The 22,074-nt window shown below is 44.2% G+C and overlaps 1 protein-coding gene across 1 annotated transcript in view; it reads left to right on the top strand.

Moving 5' to 3' along the window:
- Window positions 1-6,712: 6,712 nt before the first annotated feature.
- Window positions 6,713-22,074, top strand: part of fa2h (fatty acid 2-hydroxylase) — a gene marked incomplete at both ends in the record, with an annotated part of 32,939 nt that continues 17,577 nt past the window's right edge. Inside the window, one exon of the mRNA XM_080001812.1 lies at window positions 6,713-6,985. Within this exon, the coding sequence (XP_079857938.1) occupies window positions 6,713-6,985 (273 nt within the window). The remainder of the gene's footprint in view (window positions 6,986-22,074) is intronic.

Raw genomic sequence — 22,074 nt, 5'->3', positions numbered from 1 at the left:
CTGAATGGACGCTTGAGGGCGCGCAAGGAGGCGCATGCGCGACTCGCAGCTCACGGCTCTTCTCGTTCAACAATCGAGACTCAGTGAATGCCTGCGTGCCAGAGAGTCACCAGCAAAACGACTCTGTGGCCAGAGTGAGTCCCGACTCCTGAATCTTTTAAAGATTTGTTCGCTACGAATGAATCGTTTGCGAATCTTGCATCACCATTACAGGTACTGCTAGTACCTGTAAGTTATTCACTAGTGAGTAGTTTCTGTTTCGGGGCGGCCTGAGAAAGGCTGTTTTTGCCTCTGCTCTACGATAACATGTTTGTCAGAGTTTCATCATGAAGTAGCCCTCAGCCAATTAGAGCTGCAATTATTAACTAATTGGCTAATTGCAATTATTTGACTTATCCATAATCTTTTTGCAAGATCATTAGATACCAAAATCATATGTTTCCGTCTAAATTTGAGAAGAATTTGAAGCCAATGTTAAATATGAACGCAAAATGAAATGTGATTTAGTTGCGCTCCCATTAGGTTTAAAGGAAATGAACAGTTTACTTTTTCCTCTACTTTTTGATAGAAGAATTATGTTTGGTTTTGTAATTCATATTATATTTTCCCCACCAAAAAGCTTCTTCATCACTTTCTGGAAGGAAGGTGGTGTTTGTTTGGTACAGACTGAAGCAAACATGCATATGTGGGTGTGACAACTATCAACCCAAATGTGATTATTTTCTCATAAATTCCCATTTTGCCGGCCGATTTCTTCCTTATTTTCATCTCTTCCCAGCAAATGCATCAGACGGGAAGGTACGTTGATATCAACACATTTTGTCCTTTAGCCATATTAGTAATGCTTCTCTCCCCATTCTCACCTGTTGACCGCCAGGGCCGCCTCCCTGGCCCGAAGCTGCTTCATGACCTTCAGCATGCGGCAGATCTGACGCAGGGTCATCTTGGGGGAATGGCAGACCAGGCGGGGCCGCGGGGCGCAGCGGGGCCCCCGGTAGGTGATGAGCGACAGGTAGCCTCCGCCGGGACCCTTCCCAAAGAGCCGCAGGGGCTGGACACTGCTCTGAGCATAGCAGGACGCACACTGGGGCCGAGATGAAAGGATGAGGGTTAGGGTTAGGGAGAGATAGGGAAGAAGGTTTGGTTGACGGGTTAGGATTATTTGGGTTATAGTTAAGGGGTTTAAGGTTAGAGGGAGGGTAATTGTCAAGGAAAAGGGGACGTGAGAAGGACATAAAGAGGAGAAAGGCTACAGGAAAAATGTGTGATGGATTGAAAAGGTTTTGTTACCATGTGTGTGTTGGCACGGGCCCTACCTGTTATTCCATTCTACTGTGCCCGGCTCTATTCTATTCTCAGTAGAATGAAGTTATTTTTGGGTAGGGCTATTTGTGCTGGGTCATTTAATATGTAGAGATCATTTTAGTAGCCTCAATCATCACTTTAATTACATTAAGACTCAAGTTTGGTGGTGACAATATAGTGACATGAACGTAAAAACTTTGTATGTATTTTAGTGACTTGCATTCTGCTGCTTGGACTCAGGGCTGGTAAAACTCAGAGAAAAAAACTTAAGATAAGCGGCACTTGAGTTTATCATGTGAGAATGAAAAAGAAAACACAATTCAAATTGAGCTCTTCGTTCAACTACGGTCCTTTTTAATACGTCACTTTAATTAAAACATCATTTATTTTTCCCTGCAGAATTTATTTCTATATAATATAATTTTAATGTCACTTTAATCATTTGTTTTACTACACGACATATATAATGCAATCGGGGAGTGAGCATCCAAATGTGAATTCATATCAATTCAAGTCATCATTAATTTAAAATAAAAGTCCATCAGTTATGCGTGTGTGTGTGTGCACCAAATTCCTATATTTTTGTATTTTCTGATTTACAGTCTCAATATTGTTCACCTGAGGAATATTTGCCTTCATCCCATGTGTTAAACTTGGAGGCGAAGAATGATTATTGCTTAATACGCATTTCTAAGCGCATATTAGTCTTTGGCCATTTCCACACAGACACAGTGCATTGTTCAGATCGTTCCACAGAATGAGGCCACGGGTTTGCAGTGTCACCTGCGTAGCTCTGCTGTTCACACACACACACACGCACACACACACACACACACACACACACACACACACACACACACACACACACACACACACACACACAGGCACACACTTTTAATTAGCATATGTTGAGCTGCGACCGCCCTCTTTCAGACTTAATCACCCTCCATCAGTAACGCGAGACAAGCGGTGCTCACACACACACACACACACACACACACACACACACACACACACACACACACACCCCACATCGAGAATTCTGATCTGCAGATTCATTTACAGGGTTGACACCTGATCTTGAAGAATGGCACGCCAACTGCTTCACATGCGCGCACACACAAGAAACGCGTTAATGTAATAAAGTGTAGTAATGAAAATACTGTACTCAGCGTCTATTTACGTCTCCCAAAACTGTTAATCAATTCTTGGCACTCGGAAAATATGTCCAATATACATACGGTCATACATATATGCAGTGAAATGTCATGACAGCCAATACCAAAAAAAAAAAAAAAGCTAAAATGTGCGTAATCGACAGGAGGTGTTCGCGCAGGCGGCTGCAAGGGGCGGCGCCGCAATCGCGATTCTGGTTCTATAATCATATTATATCATTTATTGTTTGTCTTTTATTAAATATACATTTAAATCCTCCTAAATGAAACTTACCTTAACCCCAGCACTTACCTCACAGAGCACGTGACAAATAATCTCGTGAATTTGAGAACACACACACACACACACACACACGCACACGCACGCATACTCACAGGAACTACTGTAGCCATGGATGCGGGTGGAGGTTGCTGGCTTTTCGAGCTTTTTACTGTTGTTCGCGACACTGATGCGCCACCTTCTTATAGGTACCAAGCTGACCGAAGGTGGAGGGTCAGCCAATCAGCGCCCAGGACACACTGAAGCAGCCCCGCCCGCCTCTGACGTCACACACGCACACCTCGCTTCAGGTGACACTTACAAAGGAGGAGCGCTCTATGGACGGCGGTATATTTAGTAGGCAGTGTTCTGTGGGGACGTCACTACTTGTGGGAAAAGCTGAGTGTGTGTGTGTGTGTGTGTGTGTGTGTGAGAGAGAGAGATATGACGGGATGAGGAAAGAAGAAGGGAGGTGTCAGGCAGAACAAGGTGACGGAGCTGCAGTGTGTGACTGGCTGGCAGCCTCGCTGAAGACGAGCCAAGGGCAAGGCTGACAAAAAAAATAAAAAATAAAAAAAAAAGACCCAATATTCAATATATATGAAGTCTGAGAAACTATTAAATCGAAGCTTCGGTGATCGTGTCAAGACTTCTTCGATTCAATGATCTTCTCAAAAACATTGTTGGTGTTGGCATTCCAGGAAGTTGTTATGTACAAGATGTAATTTAAGTATGTGACCTTTTATATTTAATTTCATTCTTTTATTTTTGTGGATTTAGTTTGATGAAATGTTGAGTATTTAGAAACCCTTCAGTGGTCATCCTTGACTTCCTGATTCACTGGGGCAGAACATAAAATAAATTCACATTCACATATAATTAAGTACGCGCCTACATTTGGTTTGCGATCTTGAAAATTGCGCGAATGAAGTTGAGAACAACTCACTCACTCAAGGCTCCAAAGCCACAGCTGGATGCCACCCCCATGCCTACAAGCTATTTGGAATACAACTATATACTTTTCTCATATTGTTCAGCATAGCAAACATTTGATGAACAAAGTGTGGGGTGTCCAGCATTTATTATCCATATTAATTTTTGGGTACCTATAATTCAAGATTCTAGATTCAAGAGGTTTAATCGTCACATACATATACATACTTTCATACATATATGCAGTGAAATGTAATGCAACGCACCCGGTTGATACCACACAATAAGTCCTGGGCTGAAGTTGCGACCTAAGAAAATTTCTTTCTACTAGACCAACTAACTGATTCCTAAAACGTAATACAGTAAGTCGATTACTTATAGAATAAAATAAAATTGAATAGATAAAGGGAATAGACTTATGTATATGGGATAGACTTATGTATATGGAATAGGCAATTATGTATATACAGATATGTGCATTAAAGTGGCATGTGAATGAAGTGAGGTAGTGTTTGTGGGATAATACAGCACAGTATACAACAGTACGGCGCAGCAATACAGTAACACCGAACAACCCAGAACAGTGACACAGTATGCAGTACAGTATGCTACATACAGTACAGTAAGGTAGTGGAGCCTGTGTGTGGCTCAGTGAGGACCCCTGGTGAGGTCAGCATTGACAGTTATTATGGCTTGCGGGAAAAAACTCAGTCTCTGCGGAGGCGCTTGCCTGACCGCAGCAGCTGGAACAGTCCGTTGTTGGGGTGATGAGGATCCTTCATGATCCTGCCGGCTCTGCTACTACACCTCCTGGTGTATAAGTCATGCATGGAGGGGAGTGTAGTTCCAGTGGTACGTTCAGCAGAACGCACCACCCTCTGCAGCACCACCCTCTGTACTGCCCAGTCTGTCCTGGGCAGTACAGTTCCCAAACCAGGCAGTGATGTTGCCTGTCAGGATGCTCTCCACCGCTCCACAGTAGAAGGACTTGAGGATCCTCACTGAGACCTGGAATTTCCTCAGCTGCCTGAGGTGGTAAAGACGCTGCCCCGCCCTTCTCACCAGAGTGTCTGTTTGTACAGTCCATGTTAAGTCCTCTGTGATGTGGACTCCCAGGTACTTGAAGCTGCTCACCCTGTCAACAGAAGTCTCATTTATCACCAAGAGCGCATGCGTCCTCTGTTGTAATCCTCGCCTGAAGTCCACAGTCAGCTCCTTAGTTTTGCTGACGTTCGGGTGGAGGCTGTTGTCCTGGCACCAGAGTGACAGGTCAGCCACCTCCTCGCGGTAGGCCTTCTCATCGCAGTCGGTGATCAGGCCCACGACCACGGTGTCGTCAGCAAACTTGACGATGGTGTTGGAGCTGGACCTGGCCACACAGTCATGTGTGTACAGGGAGTACAGTAGGGGGCTGAGGACGCAACCCTGGGGGGATCCTGTGGTCAGGGTGAGGGAGCTGGACATGTGCCTCCCCACCCTGACCACCTGGGGTGGGCTGTGAGGAAGTCCAGGATTATGGAGGATTATGGATTATGGAATTATGGAGGATACTATCTGTATGTTTATAAATAAATATATAGACAATAATTATTTTACATTCTACAAGCATGATGATGTCTTGGCCAAATAAGCCTTTTCAGGAAATTGTTTTTTGAAAATGTGGTTCCACTAACTATAGAGGTTATTTTGCTGCAAATATGAAAAACAAAGTGTTTTAATTTGGCAAATAGTTTTTTTTAAACATTTAATATTACTGTACTGTTAAAATATCAAAGAGGACTATGTTAAACAAACGAAAAAACAATAAACAGGTTATTAGTTATTATTAGCTTTCGTGAAAATCCTGCAATCGTAAGTGTTCTATCAGACCCCGTTTGTGAAATATAGTCTATATATTATTTTTCTCCCTCTCTGGTCCGTTTGTGCCACCTGCCGTTCCCTGTACTTTCAGTGTATATGACCCGAGTCCACACGATAGAAGGTAGAGAAACTGTATATCGTGCTGTGTCAGAATAACAGAAGTAAGATTCTATCCACTAAATTCACAAAATGTATAAAAGAAAATAAAAAAAAACAAGTAATAGACAAGCACATGGGCCAATATGCCCCCACACTCCAAACATTTGATGGCCCCGCATGGGGGGGGGGGGGGGGGTCACTAACTTCTGATTTCGATTTTGGATATTTTATGACATTGTGATATTTTACGACGCAAAAGGGGCAAAAGAGTCATTTTTCCCGGGACCGAATGCAGACTGTGACCTTCCCCACTCAAGAGAAAAGACGTCGGCGGGCGTGACGGCAGACGTGTGGTGGAGATGAGGCGTTCCGCACCGGCAAGCCGCGTGGCGGACATGCGGCCAGGGGGCGCTGTCGGGCAACGTGACGCGGGGATCGCTCGTCAGCCAAAACGCACGAATGGCTCCGGGGACGCGGGTCGTTCCGCGCCAAGTTCCCCGCTTCGAAGTGCTCAGCGTGCTCCACTGCCGCGGTGCAATGCAATGTGAATTCAGTTCAGCTCGTTCGGCTCCCATGAGTGAGGTTAAAGCGCATCCGCGGTCGAACTGAATGTTTATGTGGCAAACTTAAATGCCCCCAAAAACGGCTGTTCTGCAACAGGTGACAGGGCTGATCGATACGTTTTGTTTCATGCATAAATGCATCGAAACGAAATGTATTCAATTCCATGGAAAAAAAAATATATACATAATAATAATAATAATAATAATAATGATAATTCCCCTAGTTTTCCTCAAATCTATTCGACGTATGACAATGAACGGGCCTTGCTGACACAGGTGAAAGCAGGTGTCTTCGAAACCACGCCCCCACCTGCATGAATAATCCATGAGCACGCTAATGAGGGATCCGCCCCGGCTCCTCTCTCCCCCGCAGCCAAGCAGGGTGAAGCAGGAGAAGTTTGGGCTCTCTCCGGTCAGTCTGAAGGGCCTTGGTCAGGAGGGTCTCTCCACAATTCCTCCTCCTGCTCCTGCTCCTGCGCCCGGGCGAAGTTTCGGGGTCTCCTCTCCACTCCCCCAGGATGTCTCCGCCGCGGCTCTTCTCGGAGGCGGAGGTGGCCCGCCACTGCACCGAGGACTCCTGCTGGGTGCTGCTGGGCACCCGCGTGTACGACGTGACGGGCTTCCTCAGCACGCACCCGGGCGGCGAGGCGCTGATCCTGCGCCGCGCGGCGAGGGACGTCGGTCCGGAGATGGAGGGGCCCCCGCACCGGCACTCACTGAACGCGCGGCGGTGGATGGAGCAGTACTACGTCGGAGAGCTGGAGCGGAGCAGCCGCGGCGAGGAAGCGCAGGTTGGTGGAATAATAATAATAATAATAATAATAACAATATGTATTATTGTTGTTGTTTTATTTAATAATAAAACATTAAAAGTTTAAAGTTAGTGTTAATGGTTTCTTTGTAAAAGGGTGGAGCAGGTTCAGGTGTATTTGCAGAGAAATACATACACACACACACACACACACACACACACACTGTATTAGTGTGTAGTGTCATATGACTTATTGTCTGCACCCCCTACCTGCCTACACTCAATGTTGTCACATGAAAGACTGGAGATATGTCTTTCTAAAAATGAAAATACAATGGGTTTTTTTTGACACCCTTATCAGACATTTAAGAGAGCGCCCCACCCCCGCACAGTGTTGTGTATTTGTCTGTCACTTTACTTTGTTGGGCGTAGCGCCCCTGGGGTGAAACTCACTTAACTCCCCTCCTCCACTCCACTCCTCCCCTGTTCTGTTACTTCACTCCGGTTAGGTCCGACAGGAGCGTTCGGTTGGATTATTGGAATGAGGATGTGTTGGAAACAGACAGTGTGTGTGTGTGTGTGTGTGTGTGTGGAGGGGGGGGGGGCTGCACAATGACAAATAGTGACGATAACGTCACCTTTCTGATCTGGGTGGCGAGAGGAGAAAGGGTGTAGGGAGGATCCCGGTGGAACTGGCAGGGTTAGGTAACCTGGGACATGGGACCATAGACCTGGTATCTGGTTCAAACAAAAGGCGATTGGCGTGGTTATGGGGGTGATGATGATTCAACAAGTGTGTGTGTGTGTGTGTGTGTGTGTGTGTGTGTGTGTGTGTGTGTGTGTGTGTGTGTGTGTGTGTGTGTGTGTGTGTGTGTGTGTGAGGTGGAAGCAAAACAGGTCTATGTTGACACTATTAGATACAGGGACCAGAAACAGGGTTATTACCCTGTTTCTGGTCCCCGGTCTAAATCTAAGGCAGATGCAGAATGAGAGAGAGAGAGAGAGAGAGAGAGAGAGAGAGAGAGAGAGAGAGAGAGAGAGAGAGAGAGAGAGAGAGCTATTAGAGAATGGATTATTATATGAAATATTCAATTATTGATAGTTTGATGTAGGATATTGACAATTTGCGTGGGAAACTGATCGAACCCTTATTATTTATAAAACGTTGGCTTTTGTTACGTTGCAACATGGCACCTTGGTTTTAATTGCAAAAGTGTTTTTATTTTGTAATGATTGGCCAGACTGTGAGACTCTGAGGACCCGAGGCAGGACAAGCCCCATTTGGCACAAACAATAATTGCCGAAGTAGAACGTGTCGACGGAGTCAAAGTCAAACCCTCGAAGTCGCTGCCAGCGATGTAAATCTATCCGTAAATCTCTGAAATCCGATTGGTGGAACGGTATGTCAGTGAGCAGGATCCAAGCCTTGTCAGGGAACTTCTAACTGCGCTGGATTTTGTATTTGTAGCCTGGGGCGGCAGGGAATTGAGTATTTATTTCTCATTGCCTGTTTTTAAAGTGACCAGATTGCCTAACGCCTTTTTAGATTCGATTGTTTGGGCTCTAGAAAAGCCATTGGACGTAAACATTTCAAGTGCCACAGTTTCCATGGAGCGACTGAGCAATTACAAATGTCGTAGGCATGACCCCTCATAGAACTATACTACAACAGGTAGATCAGACAGGTCTCCCAAACATATTTTGAATTCAAACCCTTTTTCATTTGTAGATACATATGATGAAGTGTGTGTGTGTGTGTGTGTGTGTGTGTGTGTGTGTGTGTGTGTGTGTGTGTGTGTGTGTGTGTGTCTGTGTGTGTGTGTGTGTACACACGGCAGCTTGATTGTGTCATGGTTTACAATCAAACAGAGATACTGTTGACACGGTCAACACCTTAGCAGTCGGTTTTCATGTCCATTCACCAGAGGGTCCTTCACCAGGTTAGAATACGCACAGGAAGTAGAGTGTCATGTTAACAAATACCCATTACGGAATAAGCGACTTAAATTTGGATTTATTTTTTTTTAACCATTTTGCCTTTTTAAATGTTTAGAGCGGTAAAACTGACTCTGTTGCAGAGATAGTCCCATTTCAAATCCAACTTTGGCTACAGTTGGGTAAAATTGGATATTTACCAAGCTGTTTATCCTCAAACCGACACAAATACAATGTTAAACTTGCACAAACATAGGCTCAAACTGTAGTTTGGTAGGTAAACACACATCATGTGATCTCTCTCCAGATAAGTAGCTATCCAAAAAAATGACACCACATTTGCAAGTGAAACATCGCCTGTAGTTTATAATTTTATTTTGTTAATTTATAGATAAATATATTTCAGAAATTTGGACTTGATTGGGGTCCCTGACTTCCAGACCGTTTGACTTACTGGAATTGCTTCTAATGAAGACGTTAAGTTGAGGGTTGGACATGAAGGATTTGCTTGGTAACTTGGATTCTTTTCACCAGTCACTTTCTTCCAGGATCTGGATACCACAGTGTTAAAATAATAACATCAAAATAAAATATAAGTCAAATAAATACAATTTAAAAATGTAAGAGTTTAACAATAGAAGACCAGTATGCTACAGTTTCGTACCTATAGTGTGCATAGTGTTTATAGTATTCATTAATGGCAAAGAAGTAACATGAAGATCATCAGTCTGTTCAGGATGTTGTGTCATTTGTTGAATGACGAGGCTGCATCCAATGTCAAGTAAATACGACGTAAAGTTTGTGTACATAGACTAAAGAGGAGTCAAACACCTTATATATTACACAGAGTGATCAAAACACCTCTGTCAGACATTAGACTTTGCTTGAATTCAACGCGTTTGCATCTGTTGTATGACTCCCAAATGACCCCAAATTTGCCCAAAATGACCCAACACTGGAGGCTCAGACCCAGGACAGCCTTTTGGTCAAGGCCTGGAAGACAGTTATCTGAAGTCAAGGCCCACGTATATGGTTGAGCTTGTCGATCAAGTGCAAATAGTGTTTGCTCTCCGCTCCTGTTGCTGTCTCAAGTTTCCACCTCCTGCTCGGGCAGGATGTTGAAACGCGCCGTTGAAACAATCCGTGATGCATTGCTTTCTCCTCTGCACTCCTTCGGTCAACGTCTGTAGTTGGGAGTTGGGAGTTGGAAATGTAAATGCGTTCTCACGGGTATAATGTACATACACGACCAGACAGACAGACAAGTATGATAGAATACAACATATACAGAACATATACTGTAGCAAGACAGAGTGGAGGGGGAAAACGGAAGGGAAAAAAAGTTCATAGTGCTAAAAGGGTTAATAGCGCTAAAAAGTACACTAGAATGAAGTTAATCTGTAAGTCAAATATTCCCTGAGGGTATTTGAGAGAGGGAGGAAAATGAGCTCCAACAGAGATGAAGTCAGCGCAGCGCGGAGGAATAAAAAAGAGAACATTAACCCTCAGATGAGGCCGACATCCTGTTGACGACAGTGCAGGTCAAGATAATGAGCGATGACGGCTGTCGGCTTGGAATTCAGTAGGACGGCTGTGTGCATGTGAGTGTGTATTTTGTGTGTGTGTGTGTGTGTGTGTGTGTGTGTGTGTGTGTGTCTGCGGGGGGGGGGGGGGGGGGCGTAGTGGGTTGGCGGGGTTGGCTAGAGGAGCGGCCAAATTTTTCATCTGCATCAGGCACGATCTCGGCTGAATGACACGATTGTCCGGCATCGGAGGCGCCGAGGACAACGGGGTGGGTGTGGGTTGCGCGTGGTGTCGATGAGAAGCGTGGAGGGAGACTGGACCCGGTGAGGGAGAGAGGGAAGGGGAGGGAGGTGGCACGACAACGTGGACGGGTGGAGAAAGGCGGAATGCGGCAGGAGAGGAGGAGGCGGTGGGAGAGAAGAGGTTCCAGCAGTCAAATATTAGGGTGAGCTCAAAGCAAATGAGCTGCAAGGCCTTTGTAGCATCCAACCTAACATGTTTGTGTCGAAAACAGGACTAGCTTATGTTCCGGATACATTTGGTTGAAAAGTTTATATTTCTAGACGTTTATGCCTAGACGGGCATAATGGCCGTCACTTGTTTCAATCAATTCGACTATTCACTACCATTTTGGGAGGTAGGGCATCTTTTGAAACGTACATTAAATTGAATTACGTTCGCTTTAGGGCCCGAGCCCTAAAACTGCTGTCGCTGTGATTCTCAGTGTAAACGAGGGCTAAACTTGTGTAAACTCCATTTCAACCGCAATTGGACAAAGCTCAACCTCTAATGATGTCAAGTAATAGTTATAGACAGGAGGACAGAGGACTGAAAAGCCATCTCTTCAGACTAAACCTGCAGCCTACTTGCACCGACCCGTCTACCCCGCGAGGATCTCTTTTCCCCTTTCTTACTGACTTGCTTTCATAAAAGGACTGTGACACACAGTGGAGTGATACTGTGAGAAAATGTGCTTTTTGTAAGTCGCTGAGGACAAAAGCGTCTGCCACTGTAAATGACTTGATGTAATTTAATAGCCAGGCAGAAGGCAGCACGGCAACTTCATCACCGGCAAAACCAAACCAAACCAGATATCAATCAGTCTTTGAAAGAAGCCACAAAATCCTAGAATAAAGCAGATACGAAAGAAATGTCAAAGCTTCCATGGCGTCCCCTGTCGATCATTACGAAATCCCCGGGTGAAGCCAAACCCTCAAGTTGCAGCTTTTATTTTGGTCATGTAGAAATTGTTGAGCATTTTAACCACCAGGCTGTCCGTGTCTAATAACCTTGTCAACTCTTTGAATGTATTCTCCAGACTTGGTTGTCCATGGACTTCCGTGTACTTCCTATCCGTCTGCTATGGCCAAAGTTCAATGGACTTCAAATGCATCGGCAAAGGAAGACTTTCCTATGAAGTGTCCCTGAGGTTTAGTGGAAGAGGAGGTCGAAAGTGAAGAAAGGAGGTGGTGATGTGAGAGAGAGCTGAGGTGAAGGAAAAAAAAAAAAAAAAAAAGAAACGAGAGGAGGACGGGAGAAGTCTCTCCGGTCCGAGCCTTTCAGGTCACACACACCGGGTCAAAGTGCACTGCCACGGCGACGCGACGCCCTCACACTGTTTACCTCCGCTGCCGTAGAGACTGCAGACGCTTCAATTAGCGCTTGCCCCGTGATCCTCAGGGGGCGCTCCCTAGTCGTCACGACAACCCTCCACACAGGAGGATGGGCGGAGAGAGAGAGAGAGAGAGAGAGAGAGAGAGAGACAGAGAGAGAGAGAGAGAGAGAGAGAGAGAGGTTGGTCAAAGGGGAAGGACTAGAGCAATATGTCTGAGGGCTTCAATTGAATTAGGCTCAGCGACGCAGAGCGTCAGTGTGTGTGCGTGTGCGTGCGCGTGCGTGTGGACTTTCCGTTTCACCTTCTGGAAGCTCTAATTGCATTTGCATCATGGCCGGTCTCCGGGTGCGAACTTCCTCTCCCTCCTGGGGAGCTCGGGTTTGTCCTCGGCTCGCTGAACTGAAGGAGGCAGGGGAAAAAAAACCTCACTGGACAGATTTCAATGCACCTTGTCTGCGACACAAGTGTTCATACCAGCAATTCAAAGCTATTTTTTCAATTATTCAGATGAATTAGTTATTCTAATTTCAGCCACCAATAAGCTGCATTGTGCCCAAACCAGTCAACCAGTCCTGTGATCTGGTGTTGGGTTGGCTTGTTAGTCCTGCTGTCCTTGAAACGCTGGCGTCCAATCCGCATTGGCTTTTTCCAACCGTGTGCAATAGAAACGATGAAAAGCAAACTCTGGTCTTGGGCTCTGAGGGCGGGTGCAGGGAGACTGAAACTGTCCTCCGGCGCGCGTAGATCACGCCCTGCGCTCCACGTAAATGAGTTACCTGGGAAATACATCCTTAATCTTTATGTAGTCACCCGCCCCGTTCCCTCCTGTGTGGCAAGGTGCGGTCCTGCTGAGCGTGAAACGCACTCACCCTGTGCCTGATTTGGGTCATAGAGATGGTTCCTCATGTTGATCATGTTCCTTGACATTGGCTGCCACACAGGAATGCAGACTGCAAAACAAGACAAATTGTTAACTAGCTCTTATAAGAGGGTTCTCTTCCACTCCATCACCACCTGACGGTGAAGGTGGTGGGCAAATATCGTTTTGGTCCCAGCCTGGCTCTGGCCATTTTGCAGCCCTACGCAATCTGTTGACGGTCCACTACGCGCGGTGCTTCTCTGGCTTGTTCATTAAGGAACGGAGTAAAATAAAAAGTTTTTTCTAATTTGCGTTGACGCACAGCGGAGCACATCACTGGTGCATCAACGCAAATTGACGCACCCTTGATCGGCAGTGGGCCCCCGCTGCACCGGCTGCATTGGCGATAGTTACGCCACTGAGTGAAGCTATGGGTCCATTCGTCTTTTTATAATCGCTGTTAAAATGGCAATGAGTAAGATTCTCTAATGTTGTTTGTTTATGGTTTAATGCTGTTGAGGTTGTTCAGGGTGAGTAAACATCCTCAAATTCCAATTAATTCTTCAGTTGACTACGAGCGTATGAGGAACTTGAGTCCAGTCGGAACATATTTACTGTCTGTTAAGCCTTAGATTCACTTTGGCAAGAGAGGGGACGACAGGTCAGGATAAACGTGTTTAGCATTTTTAATTCAAATGATAATTTTGTCGGATCACGCGTCATCTCACCTCAACACTTTGCCTTTCAGTGCCTAGTTAACGGGTGGATAAACTGAGGAATGTATCCAAATTTCAGGTTGATTACTCACTGTGTACACAGCTAGAGGCGGAACCCAGTGCTCTTTCAAGATGACAATGTAATTAGACAATAATTCATTGCAGAGAAGAACTCGGCGCAATAAGGTACAATAGTTAATAAATGTTCTCCGCGGTGAACTTTATTGGTCCATAAAATGCAAGTTCTTAACAAACAAAAATATCCTTGAGCCCCTTGTCGCTGTTGGCAAGATTTGGTTAGATGATGTTACGTTATGTTACGTTACGTTACGTTACGTTACGTTACGTTACGTTACGTTACGTTACGTTACGTTACGTTAGATTATGTCATGTCAGGTTAGATTCGATTAGATTAGATTAGATAAAGTTAAATTAAGTATTAAGTTAGAATCGGTTAGACTGGAACTGGACTTTGTCTGTGTACTTTCTGCTCTTTTCACACTGTACTACTGCAGTGCTGAGGAGGACTAACTGTAAAATCTGCTTTATGGAATGTTTCAGGACACAGGTATTTTCATTGATCTGAAAACCCCTTCAAAAAAAAGACAGACTCCAGGGGGTTAGCACACAACATTCTATATCCACTATATTGTAATGTGACACTGCAGGCAACGCTAGTTGTCGCTACAGGAGGCCTCTGATTCTACTCTTGGAGTGTACGCACGTGCTCTCAGGCACACACACACACACACACACACACACACACACACACACACACACACACACACACACACACACACACACACACACACACACACACACACACACACACACAAGGAGAGAGCGATAGAGAGGGAGATGGGTAGAATCTTAACTCTTGGTTTTTCAAGTTTGACTGGTTCTGTAAGTTGGAGGGAGGTGAGTGATCTGGTCGGGGACACACACACACACACACACACACACACACACACACACACATACACACACACACACACTCCTTTCATGCCATTCTCAGTACTCAAGACCACGGACCTCATACAAAATGATCGTATAGTTAGGATTCGATTGACGTCGCCACCATCTTGTTGACATAGCGCTGCGCACTTGAGAACTCCAGTGAGGGCCTGTAGGTAAAGGCAGCGCAACAGGCAACCGTGCCGCCGTTAGTTATTGCTCTTCCAGTTAACTAACGTTAGGATCTGTTGAACACGGCTGTATTATTAACAGAAATCAGAACCCTGGGGCTAGTTTTGTGCCGCACCTGCCATCCGCAGGTACGGCACAGAGCAAAGAGAGCAAAGAGCCATGCTAACGCCGGATGGTGGTCACTTCAGCAGTATGGCCGCCGATAGCTGCTTTGGGGTTTTTTTTGCTATTAGCTATTCTGCTTTTTGACCTCAGGGTAGATACTGAGCAGTGTACATGTAAGCCAGTCACTGTCCAGGGTTTGGCCTTCTCTTTCCAGCTGCGGTTGAATGATATGGGAGCAGTCCCTTTTTCTCAATTAGATTTCTCAAGTTGGTTTTCTGACACGCGAGTCTAGTTTTATGGGCATAGATGTGATGGTGTTGAATCTTATGTGTACTGTTTCTAAATTAAGTTATCACATGACAGTTACTACTACAAACAACTACGTCACTACTCTTACTTGCATTAGCTTACATAAGCTTTTAAGACAACGTTAGCTTTAACAGTCTGTTTATTTGCTAACCAAACTGAGAGACAATGACTTGCTCAGCATGAAAATGAACTATGTGGTCATCAAACCAAACAGCGATGTCCATCACGGTTTCACTACTGAATTCCCCTAAACACTTGCAACATAAACAGAAACTATTACTCATAATTTAACAACACTGAACAATCATGCCTAACGCCTGTGTACGGCATTTAAAACTTATACACATTATACATGTTCCAAAATAATTGCTGGAAACATGTGACAAGACTGAACGATGTCGGAATCCAGGTCGGAATCAGTGGTGAAATAAGCTAAGCTAACAGCCCAGGGTTTGGGATAAAACATGTCGCCCGCAGCGTCGCAGAGCAGAGGGAACTGCCTTTTTCCCACGATTTTTAAACCTAATTTTATATACTTGGCGATTTTTTTTTATCATTCAAAGGTGATTAAAGGTGGCTGGGTGGTTAATTACACATTTTTTCAGTGGCGTGACAAACTTAGAACACAATTTAATGTTCACTTTACAGGTACTTTAAGAAAAAAAACTCTCAAAGTCGGAACACAAATGCATGCTGGGAAACAGGAAGGCACAACGCTAACTCTGTGGCAATTACACAACTTGAATTTTTGGCTGTAGGTACTTTTTCATAGTTCTAAGAACAGTCGGAGGACCCTCCTTTTATTATTGTCTCCGCACTGCAGGAACTAGGAACTATCGTACTTCTCAGAACTCAGTTTTGAGGGACTTTCTAAGCTCCTACTCCAGGGTAGGTTCTCCCCCAGCACAAGAGGAACCTTGAGTGATGTAAGTGCACAGTTATTGGTCCAGACGTCAGTGTACGTTGATTGGTAGAACACATGAGCCGATGTAGCACCGGCAACGGCCACATTTAAAAACCTGTGTGAAACATTAGCAGTTAACAACAACTTGTAACGGTAGCCTCAAAAAATGGAACAAAACACAGACAAATGGACCGACAGTGAAGTCCAGGCTTTATTGGGTGTATATGCGAACTGGGAATTACAAGGTGGTTTTGACTCGTCAAAGTAAACTCGCAAATTTGCACATCTCCTTTCAAACTCCGTTCAAATGAAAATGAAACCCACAACACACAGACGAGGGGCTCAGACCAGGGCGTCCTCAGCACCATTGGTGGCACCACCAACATAAACATTAATAAACTTGATAAACAGAGCAGGACCAATTGTAATCCAAATTATTATTTCTCGCAATGTGAAAATAAACATATAAGATTTATTGAACGGATGGGAGAGGTGTGTAGTTGGAAGATTACACCCTCAACCAAGCCATACGATCCATTTCAAGGTGATGGGACATAGGAGGATGTAGGCATTGGCAATATGGAATTGTAAGGAACTTAACATAATGTCGATAGTATGTCATGAAATCTGCGTGTCTTCTAAATGTTGCAGAACTTATAGCTTAGTACCACTGAAAGATGGTACAGTGTTCCTAATGATCTTGATCTTGATCTTGACTGTTTGGTGAAACTGATCGTTAATCCTTAATATTTATCGATCCACGTTTAGGCTATTGATTTAACCAATAAGACCGCACCGAAATCTCCTTTTTATTCCGACTGCAAAGCAAGCAGCCACTAAAAGCATACAAACTAAACTAACACAATGTGCATTGACAAGAATATCCCCCTATCCTACATACAATCCTTATATAATGTCCCTGATAATTTGATGTGTGTGTGTGTGTGTGTGTGTGTGTGTGTGTGTGTGTGTGTGTGTGTGTGTGTGTGTGTGTGTGTCTGTGTGTCCGTGTGGCTCCATATAGAGCCATCCATTACTTGGCAATTCCAACAAAAAACACACTACTGAAGTGCTAATACTGTACATACGTGATAATGCTTCACAAGTGATACTGTTTAGCCTTAGAAACAGGCTGACTCTTGAAAGGGCGACAGCGTAGTAACCTGTTGCCTGGTTTAGATGGCAACCAAAACATCAATAGAACAGGTTAAAGCACTTCAACTTGGGATTGGCAGTGTTTTTCCTTTCAGACAAGCATAAAGAGAGCATGCCAGACTGTGTGATGCACAGTGCTTCAGTATGTTGTTAAGCAACTAGAGAGTCCCAGAACCCCCATCCCTCCTCACCTGTCTTGTCTGCTACAGAGGTTTATGTTAGAGGTGGTGTCATTAGTTTGGACAAGGTGTGGACTGCCCAGTAGGCTTGTTGTGGTACCGCTGGTCAGTATTACTGGTGGTACAAGGCTCCAGAGGTACACCTGAGGTATCTTCTCCACACCGTCAATAGGATGGTTCTCTGATTCAGATTGTCACGGGTCAGATTAGTCTAGTGGGCGCGCTACCGTAATGGATTCACCAACACTGCTAATGGATTGCAGATTACTCTGAAGGTAAACTCCAGCGAAAGGAAAATGACAAATCTACAGAGAAGATCAACGAAAATGGATTTAACCATTTGAATTTCAAATATAGATCAGTCACAATTCAAAGTCTTTTTCATGTATCAACAAGTTCAGCAAGTGTAGTAACCGCAGCAATACAAGTTAACTCACATAAAATCTTGGAACAAACCTTTCAGGAAGTGTCCATGTGTGAAGTGAAGTGAAGTGAGAGGTTTGCTTGCCATTTCTATTTGTGGTTTTCAAATGTTTTATTTAATTTGGAATCGGTGTAAGTGTACAACAGTTTGTGCGGGAACAAAACATCCGAAACACTCGAGAGGCTGATAAGAAGAAGATGGTGGTGTCTGATTACAGTGCAGACTGGGTCACTACAGCTTAAACTACAGCAGCGTTATCAGAGGTGATAACCTAAACATTTGGAGTGCTGGTGCGACATTCAGACAGAGGATAGACCTGTCCACCACCCAAAATGAACCTACCCCACCAACACTGGTGTAAAGGTGACACTGGAGGAAACCAACACCCACTGCAACAAGCTATTTATTTGGCGGTAAATGTTGGGAACAAGGGATACCCTCCCAAAAAAATGATGTATCTTCACTCTATGACCTTTCCAGTCCCTTTTAACCCCAGCAGAAGAAGAAGAAGAAGAGCCATCTTTAATCGTCACACAGCACACCACACTACAACACATGCACGCACACACACATGCACATGCTTTGGATGGTGGCCGGTGAAATGAGGATAATTGATATTGTGTTGTTGTGTTGACAGCTCTCTTACATTTCAATATTGCATGTGACCATAAGAGGTCTTCTGGCTTTGTTTGCCTGCACTGAGTATACAGTAAAATTACTCAATCTTGTCTGCTCCTTTGTAATTGCCGCCTCTTAAATTCCGTATTGACAAAGACCTGTCTGTCTTTTTGCTCTCTCTTTGGACGCTGACTATTCTCTGTGACAATAGAAAGACCGCAAACTTTGTTGTGTTACAGGCTGCAAAAAGTGAGAGCCCTGAAGTGTCTGCAACAGAAGAGGTTGCATTCTTTGCATCAAACGATGTGAGATAAAGACAGGGTTAGATAGTTAGATAGACACTTGCGTTGAAAGCTCGAAGTGTACTGGTAATGTTCCATAATGGCGTCATGTGGGAAAGGGATCCGGTGTCGATATTCCATGTCTTTTACAGTAACGTGGGGCGTGCGACCGTGCAGAGACATCGGGCACAAGCGCTTTGCTTGCTCGCCGGCGGCACCGCAGTATGGACCAGAGGGAGCGAGTGGACAGGGACAGGTAGAACAAATGGAGAACTTGTTGAAAATGATCACACTGATTACGTAGTGTATCAACATCTAATGTGGGAACAGACTCCATTCAGATGTTACAAACATTGTCAGGTGAACCCAAATGCAGGACACAAAGCGGTTTTGTGAGCAGGTGCAAGGTTTTAATGAGGGGGACAGGCTATCAGGACCGGGAGTCAGGACCATGGACAGGACACACACACACACACACACACACACACACACACACACACACACACACACACACACACACACACACACACACACACACACACACACACACACACACAACAATCTGACAGGGGACCAGGTTAAATACCGTTGGAGTGACGATGAAGTGAAGACAGGTGGTGAGGTTGCTGACTGGGGACAGGTGTGCAGTGGCAGGAATGTGAAACCAGACACAGACAGACAGAGGGAGCTAGAGAGGGGTAGAGGGAGACAGAGAGGGACGGATAGAACACAAAAGCAAGGCAGAATCCTGACAATCAAACTTTTCCGTGAAGGAGGCCAATGTGGGAATGACTACCTACTGCCTTTGCCGGATGTTTTCTATCCAGCAGTGTTATGCATTCCATGTGGAAAAGGTGCTATAGAGAGCTCTGGCGGAGGCAAAAGAACCAGAATTTGCATCCTGGCTCAGTGTTCTTGGTTTCAATCAATCAAAAACAAATCCATCTTTAAGAATCTCAAACTCGCCTGTTCCCTTTCTCCCCGACAGCTGAGACTGTACTGTAGCTTCTTGTCTTCTGACGGTACCAGGCCATGCTGCCGCCCTCCTTCACCCCTCTCCTTTGTTACTTGTCTCGCGGGTGTATTTCTCTCTCCTCCTCCGGCTCATCCTCCTGGTAGAGATGGTACTGGCCAGAGTGACCCAGTGTTTGATGGCCTGATGGCCTGTCTTTTTACTCCTTCCAGATATGCCTCTCAATCACTGACAGTCTGTCCTCCTTGAAAACCAGTTTCAATTATAGATCGGTCCGATCCAAAATCTGTATCGGGGGTGATGCTGACGGCATTCACTAACCTGATATCGGACTGACCTCGCCGATCAACGTGCCGATCCAAATTCCATTCCATGGTCTGCCTCCTGGAGTATTCAACTCGGCAAATAATTAAACCGTAAAGCACAATTTAAAGCGGCGCGAATGGGAACTACAGCGGTACACCGCTTCATTTGTTTCCTACATGTATGAAACAAAATGTTTAAACACAACTGAGTTCGGGGGCTGTCCCGTTCCCTCCTGTTCCAAAGTACCTGTCTCTCCGTTGCTTTCCGTTGCTATGGGACTTAATTTAGTAAAAACTGGATGTTTTTGTGTAAATAATTTACTTGTAAATAATAAATCCTAAACTTCTGTAACGGGGAGACTATTTCCTGACCAGACTTTAATATGATGCAGTTTATTAATATTTATTTATTTTATCGTTTATTATTATACATTTTTCATTCATAAGTTGTTATTTTTACAAAGTGTAGTTTTTTTGAATACCTGTGGACATTTATTTAGTTGATACATTTTTTTTTTAAATAAGTGCACTGCAGAGACAATGCAGACAATAATATTCGTGTTAAATAAATGTTAATTTAAGTTCAGCAATTTTGTGTCTCATTTATTATTTTTATTATTATTATTATTATTTTTATTCATAAAAATAATAATAATAATAATAATAATAATAATAATAATAATAATAAATAGTTATCATAGTATAGTATAGTAATTGTTATCAGATAAAAAAACAACAACATCGGGATATCTGCATTATAGATTGTCCACTGAAAAACCACTATTCATGCAGCACCACACTGAAACAAATCAACAGAAGAAGATTAAGAACGAAGGATTACAAAGCACTTTGCGTAGGTCACTGAGGACACTTTCTCCCACCCATCCCCGTCAACAGTTTGCCGAGAGCGACAAAAGCAACGCCCCTGGCTAAAGTCAAGAGAACTCATCCTTTCATCCTTTTTTCATCTTTCCAGAAGCCAAAAGAAGTAAATCTACGTGATTATCAGCTTGAAATAGCCATATTACCTATGACAATTTATACAGTTAGGTAAATTGATTGTAATGGGTATTTACGGAGAGTCAAAAATTGCATAAACTGAATTGATAAAAATGCGGTGTTTCCGTGTGTTAAGAGGGTCTCGAGTGACATTGTAACAGAGAGGTGTGAAAGGACATGTGAAGAGTCACGAAGGCTGCCAAAAGGAGGAACCACGTGATGGCTTCAGTTTTCATTTGTTTTCGTTGAGATGCATTTACTGCAAAAGACCATTTGAAAAGTGTGAAAAACACCTCTGTGTAGCTCCGGGAAACTGTCAACAGTGTTTACTCTAGTTTAATTTCTTTAAAAAGCGAAATAAACCCGTTCAATTTCCCCTTTCTAGGCATCTACACTCTGTCTGGTCTCAAAAGTTGGACATTTGCAGACTTTTCATGGTTGTTAAACAATTCCACTAGAGTTTCTTGGATGGCTTGGAGTTAACCTGTGTAAGCTGTCAGGCCACAGTCAGTGGTTGTCATTACGGCTGTTACAATGGGCCGCCATGGTGTAAGACAACACTGCGGCATGCCACTCATTGTCTTCGTCAAAGCTGCGTCACGAGTGTACACAAGCAACACAAAACACTGCAAGACAATGAGTATTTTTGAACAGCTCACACGACATCGTCGGCATTGCTTTTGTATGGTACAGCCTCAATGAAGGGCAAAAAGATCCGTCAAAGAAAGTTTGAATTAAATTGAAATTGGCCCAGAGTGAAAAACAGAAGGAAACATGCTTGAGCAAATCAGTAAAGATTGTTTCATAGTTCACATTTGTTGCCATGGTCGACTGGACTTTCCTGAACAAACTCGGCGGCCAAAAGAGAGCTGCTGTAGAAAACCTAGAAATGATCAACCTGAGCATTGTTATTTTTATTGATTCTGTCTTCGTCGTGTAATCCATACCGTTGGTGTGCCGGGCTTTTGCGCTCATGGCATTGGATGTTTGACCAATGTTTTGTTTACAAGAAGAATAATGCCCCATAAAGACAATCAGCACAAGGTCGGCGGTTGGTCCTGGTCTGGTATCTATATCAAACT

This window comes from Zeus faber (assembly GCF_960531495.2).
Source record: "Zeus faber genome assembly, chromosome: 6".
Classification (NCBI taxonomy): Eukaryota; Metazoa; Chordata; class Actinopteri; order Zeiformes; family Zeidae; genus Zeus; species Zeus faber.
This window is presented reverse-complemented; position numbering and strand designations above follow the sequence as displayed.